At 43.3% G+C, this 15828-nt stretch overlaps 1 protein-coding gene across 2 annotated transcripts in view; it reads right to left on the reverse strand.

Annotated features, from left to right (window-relative positions):
- Positions 1-15828, reverse strand: part of LOC120936507 (rootletin-like) — a 167164-nt gene that overhangs the window by 40290 nt on the left and 111046 nt on the right. For both annotated transcript variants that reach the window (XM_040348921.1, XM_040348920.1), the window contains exons 24-29: positions 15491-15729; positions 12624-12783; positions 10454-10621; positions 7569-7920; positions 6296-6462; positions 3896-4007 (exon numbers count right to left, since the gene is read on the reverse strand). In XM_040348921.1, the coding sequence (XP_040204855.1) occupies positions 3896-4007; positions 6296-6462; positions 7569-7920; positions 10454-10621; positions 12624-12783; positions 15491-15729 (1198 nt within the window). The remainder of the gene's footprint in view (positions 1-3895; positions 4008-6295; positions 6463-7568; positions 7921-10453; positions 10622-12623; positions 12784-15490; positions 15730-15828) is intronic.

The following is a 15828-nucleotide window of genomic DNA, read 5'->3' on the forward strand; positions in this document are numbered from 1 at the left end:
GCGGTAACCTGTCCCGCTGGTTATTTAGCACAGTGATCAAAAACCCTCTTCTTTGCCTTTACTCACCCACCATTCAGGCCTCAGTTAAAGCCTGGAAAATACTTCAGGGCATGAAATGGTCGGATATTCCAACTAAACCCATCCCTATACCTATAGATACATTGAAATTACTGACTCCTGACCTTAGGATCCCGAATTGGCTGACGGGAAAACTGACATACACTCATGAACTACGCCCTCTCATGACCAACTCATCCTTTCTAAAACTCCAGGAGACTCTCCATGCCCCCACTTCTGACTACTTCACTTACTATAGGCTACAGCATTGCCTCTCGGCCACTCCTTCTATGGAAGGATCTATACCAGTAAACATATGGCGATACCTCTTTACAGAGACAAACTCATCCAAAGGTACCTCCCTACTATACTCGACCCTCCAAGAAAAAAATTACTTCACTAAATCCAAACCCCTCATTGACTGGGAAACAGACTTGCAGACCCACTTTTCTGATCAGCAATGGCAGCGGGCAATAAAATCCACTTACAAACATACCTCTTGTACGGCTTTATGGGAACTCGCCCAAAAATTGACACTGAGATGGTACTTAACACCATCCAGGATAGCTAAATTCTATCCCCACACCTCACAGGACTGCTGGAGAGGGTGCGGAAGCCCAGGCACCCTCATACATGTATTCTGGACATGTCCTAACTTAAGACCTATGTGGACAACACTAGAGCTAGTGTTGAGGGAGGTGTTGGGTTTCCCTCTAACGCTGACCCCCCAACTGGCTATCCTCAATTTGACCATTGACGACATACCACCTCCTCTGCAACTAGTGACATCCCACATCCTGTTAGCAACCAGACTTCTCATTGCCAGGAACTGGAAATCAAATATCATCCCCACGATATCAGACATAGTGAAACTAACACACAACCACTCCACATATGAAACTATCCTTGCTCGTAGAAAATGTTCCGGCCCCGCCCTAATGACATATTGGAAACCATGGCGACTCTGGTATGACACTAAATGGAACCACTGATCCCTTTCTGAATGCACTGTCCTAACCTGGATGCTCTCCAACCCCTCCTATCCCCCCCCCCCTCCCTTCCTGCTCAAGACCCTTTCTACCCAGTTCACCCTACTGGTGTATACCTTATAAACATATCTGGTAACCCCTACCGTTTGTTTTTTCTATATAATACCAAATTTCTTCCCCAGTTATCTGTTTGCTTCTATCTGTATGTATTTATGCACTTGAACCATCTATAATATTCTACAGTGTTTGCTTCCTGTTGATATTGATGTTACCACACTGATGATGTACTGCATACTTGAATACTCAATAAAAACTATTTGAAAGAAAAACAGGTGGGGTATCGCATGCAGACACCAAGTTGTTGTTACCCTTGTGTGAGCATGACATGTAAAAAGCTTTCATCGTGTCTTTCACTTTACATAGTTCATTTGAGAGGTTGGATTTTAAAGAACAAAAAGTGCCGTTCCACATTTATGTCATAATCCTAGCCTTTATGTTGGAGCCTGTGAAGATCCTCCAGCGGAGAATAGGATCAAGTCCTTCCCTTCACATCTCCTTGTTAAGGTTGCCGGGTCACACCCTTTTAGAACATAGCCCGGGGCTGCAAAGTTTTCATTGCTGAGAGGTGTACATAACATAAACTGAAGGATAGAAAATATGTCATCAAATACTTTTAAAGGTTAACAGACTGATTAAACTCTGCATACCTTTGACTGCATAATATTTTTGTGTTTTTTCAAAAGAAGAAATTAGGCGTAAGATGATTCTTTGTAATGTCTGCATTTCACCTCAACAAAGCTCTGCTGGTGGACTTTTTTGACAGGTGGTGATTATAATAACCTGCTGTGGGAGCTCATGTTTCCTTTGTAGCTAAGTGTATAAATACTGTAGCATATATAAATAACTGGATGATTTGCATTCTACTAGAAAATGATCCTAATCTAATAACTGCATGCATAGCATTATTGATGGAGAAGATCTGAAGTCTTGCTGCCCTTTGGGTGGTTGGAGGAAGGAGAAACCCATCAGCCAGTTGATTCATATGAAGAGAGCTCCACACATCCACTCCAAATCTATCATCTATTTTTTATTTTGCCACAAGTATAGTAAATGGATTAATCATTTCTACATGGGTAAAGAGAAATAATCCTTTATCTGTCTCAGAAATGTCTAACTTGCCTGTGTATGAGGTCACACAGTTCTGTCATACCAAGTACTTGTTATTACATCATCATTTCACATTTCATACAACACCGGCATATTACGGAATACACTAAACCATTTAAATCAGTACCTTCCCTATGGGAGCTTGCTATCTGATGTCATGCAGACACCCCCAATGCAGCAAGTTCCACATATATGCAGGGGCAGAAAGAGTGGTCCTTAACGCACAGCCACTGCACATATGTGTCCACTCCACTACATGCTCCCAGCACACTGATTGAGTTATCTTCGACAGCTCGAGCCTCTTGGTCACGGTTTGTGAATCAGCAGGATGGGTTCCTGATCAGGTGACTGCTGTAAGAGCCAATCTTAGGGACCACGTGATTGGCAAACAACTCTACAAGGCATTAAAGCCCACTTGAAGTCTTTGTAGACGAAACGTGTCGGGTTGGATGAGTCCTTTCCATGCCATTGCGCCTTTTTCACTGTTTTCACTTTATTTATACACATCATTTTTGTTAAGATTGTAGTGTTGGCTACTATGTTGTTTATTAATGTGTATAGCGCAGTATTTTTATATTAATTTAAGTCAGTCCCTTCTCTATGGGAGCTTGCTATCTTATAAATATCAACAAATCAAAATCTCCTCCACATGCCCAAGTCCCGTTACAAATCGAAAGGTAAATAAAGATTCGCAGTCCAAGGACCACGGCTATGTAACGCTCTACCCACGAACATCCGCATGGAAGAAAACCATCGGGCCTTCAGGAAAAAACTTAAGACCCCCCTTTTCTGAAGGACCTTGACGAAATTGGACATAGGGCCTTGAGGCGATTCAGTTCGCATTTGTAGCGCTATACAAGTCACTCACTCACTCATGTCATACAGACACCCCCTATGTACTAAGAAGACTGAAGCAAGTTACACATATATGCAGGGGCATAAAGAGTGGGCCTTGATGCACAGCCACTGCACATATGTGTCCACTACATGCTTCCAGCACACTGACTGAGCTATCTTTGACAGCTCTCGGTCATGATTTGTGATTAGGAATCAGCAGGATGAGTTTCTGATCACGTGACTGCTGTGAGAGCCATTGGCTCCCTGTGTTGTCAATCAAAGCCAGTGATGAGGGAGTGGGGGGGGGGCAGAGCCAAGTCCTGCTGTCTGTGTTAATGGAGGCAGCAGTGGGGCTCAGGACCGAGCATGCACGAGTGCCCCCATGGGAAGCAGCTTTCCATGGGGGCAGTGGACAGAGAGGAAGGGGCCAGGAGTGCTGGTGGGGGACCAGAGAAGGAGGTTGTTTGTGGCCGCTCTGTGCAATTTCATTGCACAGAGCAGGTAAGTATAGACATCTTTGTTATTTTTTTTATGTTACCTTTACAACCTTTTTAATATATGGAGGAAGCCAAGGAAAGCAAGGGGATATCATTCCAAGGCTAGCATGTTCACACCTTGATACTGTACTGTTCCATCCCTTAAATAACACCTACACCAAATAAATAGCAAATGTGGTGTTTGGAGTGGCTGCACTACCAGCATATATTTGAGTAACGTTTTTTACATAATTACAGGCAAATCATAAATAAAAAGTGTGAAATTCTATCACAAATGTATGGCTGCACCTGGCAGGCAAAAAAGCTTGTCCAGCAATGCAGTCATTGCTCAGTAAAATAAATATATACCTTCTTGGAGCTCTGTGACCTGTCTCTGCAGTTTCTGAAGTTGGCTCTGCAATCGCTCACACTGATCTGTGCGATCGTCCAGCTGTCTATGTAGAGACATCCCGGTGCCATCCTGTAGCAGAAAGTAGAAGCATTAACAGAATGCATTTTAATATTCAATGATGGAAATAAAACAAATATTTCTTTAACATTAGCAACCAATGACTCGATCTGTCTCCTAATTATCAACCCAAAGAATGACAGCAGGCCATGTATGAATTGCCATAGCCAAGCACTTAGGATAGAGATTTATTACCATTGACTACAGTATAAAAAAGACAAAGACAAAACCCAGGTAAATATAAAAAAAAAAAAAAAAAAACATTTATTTCAGTCAAGCATTTATTTTAAAACAATGGGCTAGATTCAGGTAGCAGATACGCCGCCGTAATTTCAAATCTGCGTCGTCGTATCTTTACGCCGATTCTCAAAGGCAGATACGTTCAAAAAATAGGCTTCCTCCGCCGACGTAACTTGAATACGGCGGGGTATAATTGTGTGCAATTTTACGCTGGCCGCTAGGGGCGCTTCCGTTGTTTTCGGTGTAGAATATGCAAATGACCTAGATACGCCGATTCACAAACGTACGTACGCCCGGCGCAATTTAGTTACATCGTTTACGTTAGGCTTTTTCAGCGTAAGGTTACTCCTGCTATTAGGAGGCGCAGCCAATGTTAAGTATGGACGTCGTTGCCGTTTCGAATTTTGAATTCTTTACGTCTTTTGCATAAGTCGTTCGCGAATAGGGCTGGACGTAATTTACGTTCACGTCGAAACCAATACGTCGTGGCGGCGTACTTGTGAGCAATGCACACTGGGATATGTACACGGACGGCGCATGCGCCGTTTGTAAGAAACGTCAATCACGTCAGGTCATCATACATTAACATAAAACACGCCCCCTCATCCACATTTGAATTACGCGCGCTTACGCCGGCCCCATTTACGCTACGCCGCCGTAACTTAGAAGGCAAGTGCTTTGTGAATACAGCACTTGCCTCTTTGACTTACGGCGGCTTAGCGTAAATACGATACGCTGCACCGACGTAACTATGCGCGCCCCTACCTGAATCTAGCCCAATGTATTGTATGTTAAAGTATTGTTAATACAATAGGCTATCTTTATTTTATCTCCCCACCATTCCCTGTACAGCAGTTATTAGAGTAGAAGGATCTATACTGTGAGCTATTCTGGTTCTGCTGCCTTCCATCTATTCCAGTGCATTCAATCTAACATGTGTCTATGCAGTTTACAGGACAGGGAAAGCACATTTTATTAGCAGACAGATGACATGTACAAGGCTACAACAACAAATGCTGCAGAAAATTGACAACTAATTTAAATATGCCACATGTATTATACCTGTGAATTACGTTTTCAAAAAACAGTTAAATTACCGGCATTCTGGGAATGCTAACTCTCACAACCAAACTATCAAATGGCTGGTGTCATAACTGATCACATGTGCAGAACCATGGCCGTTATAGATCAAACAGAGCCTAAACCGACCATAGACCAGCGGTTGCAGGAGAAAAAATTGCTTAATTCCCCCATCAACACAGTCACTGTTGATGGGGGAATCCCTTTTGAGCCATTGTGTTCTCAGCTGTCCCTGCCGGAAAAGCACAGTGATTATTGCTACAGTAGCTAGGTATTATAACAGCCGCAGGCTGGTTGTACCCAAGTCGATCGATCAATCGACTTGGGTACTTTCAAACTGCCCACACATGGTTTGAATACCAGTTGGTTCCGACCATCTATGCCATATTAAGGCGCCATCCATTTGGTGCTTTGGGATCTCAGGCTGAATTGATGCGAATCTGCCCGTGATCTCAAATTTCACTAGAATCACAAAACACATGTTGAGGTGCCATTTATTTCCAATGGCACCTAAACGTGGTGCGTTTTTGGCACGCTTCATGACACACTAAATCATGCTGAAATTGCAGGAAATTGCAATGCATGAAGCTTGTCAGCCAAAAGAAGCTTCTGCTCTATTTTGGTTGACAATGCATTTTTAGGTGCTGTCGAAAATGAATGGCACCTGAACATGCATTTTGCAATTGGAGTGCAATTTGAGATTGCTGGCAGAATCACAGCGATTCTGCCCGAGATCCTAAAACGCAGAATGTGAATGGTTCCTAAGAGATGGCAGCTTCCTTGGTTGAAAAGGACAGGAGAGTTTAGTTGCGCTTTAACTCCTTGGCATCTTTAAAAAACAAATTTGGAGTTCAATTCTGGTAGCTATTATAACAAAACTTTAATATCGTTCTTTTTCTTTCCATTATTGACCCCAATTGATCCTTTTAAATACAGTCACATCCTGTAAGGTCACAGTATCATACTGTCTAGTTGCTTACCCTCTCCCTCTGAGTGTCCCGCAGTTCCTGCACAAGGTCCTTTAGTGCCGCTTTCACAGTTTCAGGTTCAAGCTCGGGGTATGGAGAGCGGCTGCGATCTGGGGAGCCACTGCGAGAGCCTGGCGTTCTCCGTCCATCCAAAAATGTACTAGCCGACCCAGCAAATCCTGTATATGTAAATGTTATAGCATTACATTGTGATACGAAGTAAGAGCAATAAGTAAAGCTGAACATATACTGATTGAATTTCAGACAGTTTAGCAGGGACCATGCAAATTTCTATCAGTGTGTGACCGTCCCTGCTCAACCAAAAGCTGATCGCTTGATCAACTTCTGTCAAAGAGACATACTGGACAACTAGTGGCTGCAGCAGGCCCCACTGTTAGGGCCCTTTCACACGTGCGGACCGTATGTCCGCATTTTCATCCATCCGTTGCGGATGAAAACGGGACATACATGGGTCCCTATGTGATTGCGGGTGTCAGCGGATGACCATCTCCTGAAACCCGTAATCGTTCCGCCTCCGCAAAGATCCGTTTTTTTTGGATAGAAGAAAATCATATATTTCTTCCGTCTGCCGGATCGGATGAACACGGACATACGGTCCGTGTTCATCCGATCCCCCATAGGTGGGGGGGGAGGAACGACAGGGCGGTCCCTGCACAGTGTGCGGGGACCACCCTGTCAGCTGCCAGCTCAGCGGGGATTTTACGGAGGATCCCCGCTGAGCAAATGCAGACACACAGAGCGGATCATTACTGATCCGCCCGTGTGGAAGGGCCCTTAGAATACGATGGGGTAGATTTACTAAAACTGGAACACTCAGAATCTGGTGCAGCTGTGCAAGGTAGCCAATCAGCTTCTAACCTCAGCTTGTTCAATTAAGCTTTGGCAATAAAACCTGGAAGCTGATTGGTTTCTATGCAGAAGTGAGCCTGATTTTGTACTCTCCAGCTTTAGTAAATAAACCCCAATGTCCGATCGGGGGGATTTTTCCATCCACCTCTATGGCCAGCTTAAAGTGGAACTTTACCTAAAAGGGGTGAACTTCTTTACATTTGGCACTTTATTTATTTTTTATTTTTGGGGGGGTGTGATTTTGGGGAAAAAAAATGACAAAAGACTGCAAAATCAAACTAATACAGTCACCACAAGCTTTGCTTTTACTTGGTTTTAACACTTTGTTAGGGTAAAATTTATATTTGCTGTTTCACTTACAAAGCAAGATGGCAGTCATTCAAATGCAGCTGTAAAGCCCATGGGAATATCTCACCTTTACCGGGAGAGCCAGTTCTAAGAGGTGATGGACTGCGACCCCTCATGCCCAGAGTGTTCCTGAATGCTGAATAAAGGCTGTTTAATTGATTTTCTGCATCCCTGCGTGCTGTCTGGATCCTGTTCATTTCAGTTTCTAGTGCTCGCACTCGAGTTTCACATGCTCCAAACTTAAGCTTGAAATCGGCAGCCTCACTTGTAAGTCGCTGTAGCTGCTCCTGCAGTGTCTTGCATCCTTCCTGCAGCCTTTGCTCCCCTGCTCGGCTTTCGCTGAGTCTCTGCTCAAGTTCTTTTTCACGCTGGCGAGAAGAAGTTTCTACAGCTGAGAGACGCTGCTGCAGAGCCAATATCTAAGGAATTCAGAAAATATTACAATTAGTGACACTTATAGCCTGGTAGACTCCTTGAGAATTTTTTTCTTAATATCATCTGGCTGAAGTAAGTCTGCAGGCTTTCATTATCCTGACTTAACCTTGTCATACAAATGGAGAATCTTTGCCACAGAAATCAAGAAAAGAACAACGCTTTTTAATTGATTTTCTGATTGTGTTGCAAAATAACTGAACTGTACAATACTGCAGGACTGCAGCCTACTCTACCACATATACCTTTAAAAAGTGTCAATCATTTCAGCTTTTATTCAATCCTGACTAAACATATAAAGGTCAGGCCTTTCGGATATGGCCATGCACTCCAATGTATGGCCAAACCAGGTGGGGTCTATAATTTAGTATCCTTCCAGTTGTGTGTTGCAAACAAAATTCACATGAAAACTATATACAATGATAAAGGTGTTTATCTTACAATAAGATTTTTCATCCTTCGTTATCAATAGATCGTTAATATGTGTGCTGGTTGCTCATATGTATTTTGCACACAAGACCTAAAGCTGACTGCAGCAAGAAGAGGTAAGTTCCGAATCTCTATTAGAGGAATGGACAGCATATGACCAGCCTAAATCTTACTTGTGTCAATACCATCTGTTTACCAAATTTCCCAAAAGAGTGGATGTCTAAAGCAGGGGGCCACATGTGGCCCGCAGAGCCCTCGAGATCCATCACCCCATAGCATTAGTGTTGTGAATGAAGCCGGCGGTAGAGAAATTAAGTGGTTACGAGGCAGAGCCGCATAAGCCGATGCTTCCTGTATAGCACCGCCTCCTGTCACAGGCGGAGCGATACCAAATATGGGCATATCTGTTCTGCCGTGGTTACTGGGCTGCTTTCAAACTGATCAGCAGGTGCACCGCTTACCTCCAATCCGATCCGCTAAAGAAAAAAACAAAAGAGGATCCATCTCCTTCCGCCTGGGTGGATCGGATTGAAGGGCCCATAGAGTAGAGTGGGCTGTGTCTGCCCTCGATATGCAGAGTGGACATAGACGTGTCATCCGCCCGATCCACTCATTGTGGCCCACGACCGGTTACCAAGTCACTTAAGTGGCCCTCGCTCAACAAAAGGTTGGGCATCCCTGGTCTAAAGCGTACCTGATATTGTGACATCAATGGATGAAAACTGGGCTTTCTACTGCATATGGCATACCAGAAAATAACATTGGGGCACTGAGTGGAGATAGGCAATGGACTATGTTTAATTTTTTTGTAGCTTATAGTCTATTTCTGTATTATTTAGTCTCCCTTGTTATTTAGACTAGAAACCCCTTTCCAGAACTGTAATTATGGCCACGATTAACGCAAGGTAGGCCGAAACACGTACTTTAAGTGTTACCCTGTATATCAAAAAAGTCATTTTACAGAAGTTCCTTTGTGAGTGCCAGCTTTTGCTACAATATTTTTCCAGAGCTGCCTTGAGAAGTCTTTACCCCTTGTCCTAGTTGGACAAGTCATCCCTAAGGCCCCTTCCACACGGGGACGGATTCATCAGCAGCGTCCGCCAGCTCAGCGGGAGATCTCTCCATTGATCTCCGCAGATGACAGGTCCCTCTCTGCTCACTGAGCAGGTAGGGGCTTGTCGAGCGCCGCTGCTTGTCTATGGAGAGATTGGACAAAAATGGATAGCATGTCCGTTTTCATCAGATCTCAACTGTTCCGATCCGCCAGGATGGATGGTGACGTATCGACATCCGTCTGATTTTAGCGGATCGGGTGTCAGTGGACATGGTCACCACTGACATCCGATGCTTCATATCTTAGATTGCAATATTTTGGATGGCCGCTAGGTGGCGCTTCCATTGCGGTCGGCGTAGAATATGTAAATGAGTTGATACGCCGATTCACGAACGTACGCCCGGCCACCGCAGTCGATTTACGCCATTTTCGTAAGGCATTAGCAGGCCTAAAGTTATTCCATCTATTAGGTGGAATAACAATGTTAAAGTATGGCCGCCGTTCCCGCCGCGAGATTCTAATTTTTTACGTCGTTTGCGTAAGTTATCCGCGAATCGGGATTTACGTTGTTTACGTCCACGTCAAAATCAATAGGCCCGTGCGGCGTACGTAGCCGCAATGCACACTGGGAAATGTAGGCGCCCGGCGCATGCGCAGTTAAAAGAACCCGTAAAAAACTTGAGGTCAAGCCTCATTACCATCAAACACGCCCCCTCCAAGACATTTGAATTCGGCGACCTTACGCCCGCCCGCTTTAGGCTACGCCACCGTATATTAGCAGGCAAGTACATTGAGAATCATGTACTTGCCTAGCTAACTTACGGCGGCATAGCCTAAACAGGCTAAGCTACGCCGCCGCAAGTTTAGGCACTTCTCTCTAAAATCATCATAAAATATATAGACAAGAAGAACTTCCTACAAACATCAAAAGCTGAAGTGATATTTATAGTAAGTGGTTTAAATACACGTTTTTAATAAGGAATATATCATTACACATGGTTGTGTAGTATGTGATGATATTTTAGAATGTCACACACCTCTCTACGAGCAGCCTCTCTCTCTGCCTCGCTCTCTGTAATACGTTGTCTCAGCTCCAGGGACTCTCTGCGGCTCTGCTGCTCTTTATGCTCTTCCTGCTGGATCCGTGCCTGTAGATCAGCCACTTCTTGCTCTCTCTGGCTGCTTTCTCCACCCAGGGTCTTCACCTGTGTGCATGGGAATAAAGTAAATCTTCAAGCACCCAATTTGTCCAGGCATGATATACAGTAAATAAATCACCTTTAATTTCTAAGGTCTATTTATAACCTATATTTTTAAATATATGTGGTAGGGCTACATACTTTACGCACAAGTGAAGTACCTATATGATACAGAGTGACCTAACCTAGACTGTACAATGAAAAATCAGCAGCACACTGACAAGATCATCTCTTTGCTCTCTCCTTTTATACAAAGTATCGTACACACAATCGGAATTCCGTCGGACAAATCTGTGGATTTTTGTCCGAAGGGCGTTGGTCGTGAACTTGTTCTGCATACAGACGGCAGAACTTTTTCAGCCAACATACACAAAACTGTGTGTTTTTTCAGCTCTTTAGCGCCACCCTTTGGGCAACTTCTATTGTTGTCTGATGGTTAGCATTGGTTCGGAGCATGCATGTTTGTACTTTGGATTTTAGTCTAACAGAATTGTGTATGCACGATTGGATAATACGACAGAACACATTTGTTGTCGGACAATTTCAGAGCATGGCTATCCAACATTTGTTGTCGGAAATTCCGACAACAATTGTCCGATGGAGCATACAGAGGGTCAGATTATCTGACAAAAACCCTTCCATCACACAATTGTTGTCGGAATATCCCATTGTGTGTACGGGCCTTTAGACTGACAGCACTGCAAAAAGCAATACAGCATGTTACCTGACACTGCTGGCTCTCCCTCCAGTCAGAACTTTGCTATGTAGCAGCAGGGTTGCCAACTGTCAGATAATTTACTGACAGTTTGTAAAAATCTGTGACTTTTACACCTGTCTGTGGATATCAGGGGCTGATAGTTTGTCATGCTCTGATGACCTTTGTAAGTGTAAACCAGGAAAATTACTTGTTAGTGTTTCCATATCGTATTTATACTGTTTAAATATTGATTGTCTAAGTTTTTAATAGGAATTCTGGCCCAGATTCACAAAAGAGATACGACGGCGTATCTCCTGATACGCCGTCGTATCTCTGTTTTAGGGTCTTCCTAACTATGCGACTGATTCATAGAATCAGTTACGCATAGTTAGCCCTAAGATCCGACAGGTGTAATTGAATTACACTGTCGGATCTTAGGATGCAATACCTCGGCCGCCGCTGGGGGGAGTTTGCGTCGTAAACCAGCGTCGGGTATGCAAATTAGTAGCTACGGCGATCCACAACGGTTTTTCGCGTTCGCTACGTCGCTGCTAGTCTAGTTTCCTGTCGCAAAGTTAGTCGTCGTTTTAGCTACCCTAACTTTACACAGCCCACGTATGTGCTGTATAAGTATGGCCGTCGTTCCCGCGTCGAAATTAAAATTGTTTTTGTTCTTGCGTAAGACGTCCGGGAATACGAAAGTACGCTACGCACGTCCCTGTTCAAAAAAATTACGTCACTTCGTACAAAGCACGGCGGGAATTTCAAAACGGAGCATGCGCAGTAGGTCCGGCGCGGGAGCGCGCCTAATTTAAATGGCACACGCCCCTTTGAATTACGCGGGCTTACGCCGGAGGCCGCCGGCGTAATTTTTAATGCAAGTGCTTGGTGAATCAGGCACTTGCGATGAAAACTTGCGGCGGTGTAACGTATCTACGATACGTTACGCCGCCGCAGTTCTATGTGAATCTGGGCCTCTGTCATTTTTCAGGCTGTCAGTAAAAAAAAATTGCTCTGTCAGTACATCTCCCATATTTTACCAGCAACCCTGCTGTGTTGGGAATTTTAGGAATATCATAAAAGCACTTTACACAAGCTGTAGCTAAAAACACACAAACTTTTTAAAGAAATATATTACTTTGGTTGGAGTTTAGAATAAACAAAACTGCGTTTAAAGAGCTTTAAAAACATATTTCAGACAAATTTCAAATGTAATTTATTTTGTGTGCTTTCTGAAGCTGCAAAACACCGGTATGAAGCATGCAGTGACTGGCAGATCTATTGGTAATTAAAGTGACATCCAATGCAAACCTGTCTCCGTAGCTCTTGGAGCTGTCTGCGGGCCTCTATATGAGCTCTCTCCACTTCTCGCAGGCTAGTTCTCAGTTGTACCGCTTCGCGATCAACACATGATTTTGCCTCCTGCAATACAGCCATTCGCTGCTGTTTCTCCTCTATTGCAACCTGCAGGCTGTGGAATAGTGACATTAATTCACCAGGATCATCTATTCACTATTTTATTGTTATATCACACAAACCATCCTTCTCTGTTCCTCCCATGACCTCCTGCTCTCTAACTCCATAGTCTCCTCCTCACATACTCACCTCCAGGGTTTCTCTAGAGCTTCTCCTACCCTCTGGAACTCTCTACCTCAATCTGTCTGGCTACGTCCTAATCTAGCCACCTTTAGATGAACCCTGAAAACTCATCATTTTAGGGAAGCCTACCGCCTCCATATAACAACTGAACTTTTATTTCTTCCATCAGCTCATCCCTCAAAGTTATTAACATTTGTGCCACTTTCCTCATCCTATTAGATTGCAATCTCTTATAAGCAGGGCCCTCCTAACCCTCTTGTTATGCATTGTAACTGTACTGTCTCCCTTTATATTATATGCTGTGCACACTGTTGGTACTATATAAATACTGTATAATAATAGTAATACTATCCTCACTTAAAGGTCAACGCCACCAAAAATTGCTATTTCAGTTTTAGGAAGGTGTCTATGGTTATAGCGAACAGCTTTTTAGATCTCCAGTGGTAAGATTTGCCTTCAGCAGTTTGTGTCTCCAGCTCCATCCACAAGGAAATAAGGGAGGGGTGGTTGTCTCACAGCTGGATTTCATATTGTGGACTAACCATTGGGGATTAATGAAAGCAATATAGTCCTTTGTAACAGCCTCAATGATTGCCTGGAACTGGCAGTTTTGATGGGCACACCTTGCCAGTGGAGTCTCTGAGAGACGTATTAAGTCAAAAATATCATGGAGTTTGCCACAAACCACACAAAGCGGAAAAATCTTTTTACCTTCTAAGTAAAAAATATGTAGCATAGATACACATTTTTCTTTATCAATTAACATATACCTGAAGATAAAAATATAACCCAATACTGCATCCAAGAAAAATGTTGTTTTTTAATTAATATAAACTTCTTGAATGTGTACACTATTTGATTTTTACATTTTTTTTTATTATTTTTAAAATATTTACTTAAAGAAATAATTTACCCTATTCATTATTTTAGTTCAAATGTTGCAACTGTTTTTTTCTTCTATATCTATTTAAAATATTTTTTATTAGGTTGTACTTCAGAATTTCTCAGCCAGTGATACCTGTACCCCAGGGGCAACTCTGATATGTCCATGGAGTTCACCTGTCTATCAAATTAATCTCCATATACTAACTTTAGAGTTTAGTTGTATTTGAAAAGCCTTTTGAAAAGGAATTCTATGGAAAGCACAAATAGTTAGTGGATACAGTTAACACATTAGGAGGGCATACTAAGTAAATAGTCACTGTATAATCTTACAATACCTTAAGGCTCTGTTTACACCTAATACCGATGCTGCTCCTAGCAGGGGTCCAGTGCATCCAGGTTTACCATTTCAGGTTAGATTTCAGCCCGAATTTTGGGCTGAATTCGGACCTAAAATGGACCAAAAGACGCACAGGGCTCCTGTGCAAATTCGCACTGGAGCCGAATCGGAGATATGTGAACCGGCTCCATAGAGAGCCATTCACATTCTCCTGCTATTGCGAATTAGATGCAGAGATATCGCATCCAATTCGCAATAGTGTGAACCTGGCCTTAAGTAAAGGTACATTATACTCAGTAGCAAAATTAAAATAGGCATAGTTGGTGATTTATTTCCCCAATGGTCGGGTCATGGTCATAATTTGTAATCAATGGGACCTATACATTATTTCTGAGCTTAAGTAAACCTATGACATCTCCAATGTGAACTGGGGTCTGACTAACCCTCCTAGCATGCAGGAACAAGTGTGGAAGGTTGTAACATTAAAGACAGTATAGCGCAGGCATGTCCAAAGTCCGGCCCGCGAGACAATCGCGGCCCGCGTTCCGGTTTCGGACAGCCCTCCTGGTGATTTTGACATATATATCTTTTGTGCAGACAGGAGAGAATTTCCCGTTTACACGGCCATTGGACAACTGTTCTGTCCATCACAGGAGGCGGGACTTTCAATTAAAGAGCCTCATCAAGAAAACTGGAGTTTCTCCTGTTTGTCTGTTGGCGCTCGTCTCGCCCCCTCCCTGTCTCCTCTGCAGGCTGCACTGATGATAATGGTGAGTCTGCATTCATGGCAATACAATGGGTGCTGCATTTATGGCAATACAATGGGTGCTGCATTTTATGCAATGTAGAGGGTGCTGCATTCATGGCAATACGGAGGGTGCTGCATTCATGGAAATGAGGTGGGCGCTGTATTCATGGCAACGGTGAGGCTGCAGATGGGCACTGACCCTTTTTTTTTCTTCACAGTTCTTTATTTAAAATGTAAGATTTTTTTTCCTGAAACTTCCTTTTTTAAAGTGAAGGTGCATGTTATAAGCCGATAAATACAGTATATACAAATAACACGGCCAAACTTATCTCTTCACCACACACAGCCAGAGAATTCTTGTGTGTATTGGTGCTCGGAGGAACACACTTAGACCGAATTCTAATGGTTTAAAGAATGTCAGGCAAAATGGTCGGCCCTCAAGCATGTTCACTTCATCAAATCTGGCCCTCTTTAAAAAAAAGTTTGGACACCCCTGGTATAGTGGATTATTTGCAATGACCATACCATGCTTTGGCATGAATACATAGCCTCAATATCCCAACCTGATGATGCAGGTTATCTCCTAAATCTCACTATTATGTAACTTACCTGCTCCTCTCTGTTTCTGTCTTCTTAAAGGAAGCTCTCAGCTCAGTATTGGATTGCTGTAGAGTTTCCCTTTCTCGAGTCAGATCTCCAAAATCACGACGCAACTCTAGAGATTCCTTCCTCTGCACCTCACAGGTCTCTTCCATCTCTCGCAGCAGGCGCTGAACTTCGATAAGGTCTCTGCGCAACCCATCTCTGGTATCTTCTGCTACACGCAGCTGAGTTCTCAGCTCTTCCACCTGCAAGGATGAACATTATCTATCCTGTGTTTTGTTTTTCTTAGAAGCCAGTTTTATGATTGTCTAATAAGAATTCAATTATCATATTTCCAATCACAT

Source organism: Rana temporaria, chromosome 4 (genome assembly GCF_905171775.1).
Source record: "Rana temporaria chromosome 4, aRanTem1.1, whole genome shotgun sequence".
Classification (NCBI taxonomy): domain Eukaryota; kingdom Metazoa; phylum Chordata; class Amphibia; order Anura; family Ranidae; genus Rana; species Rana temporaria.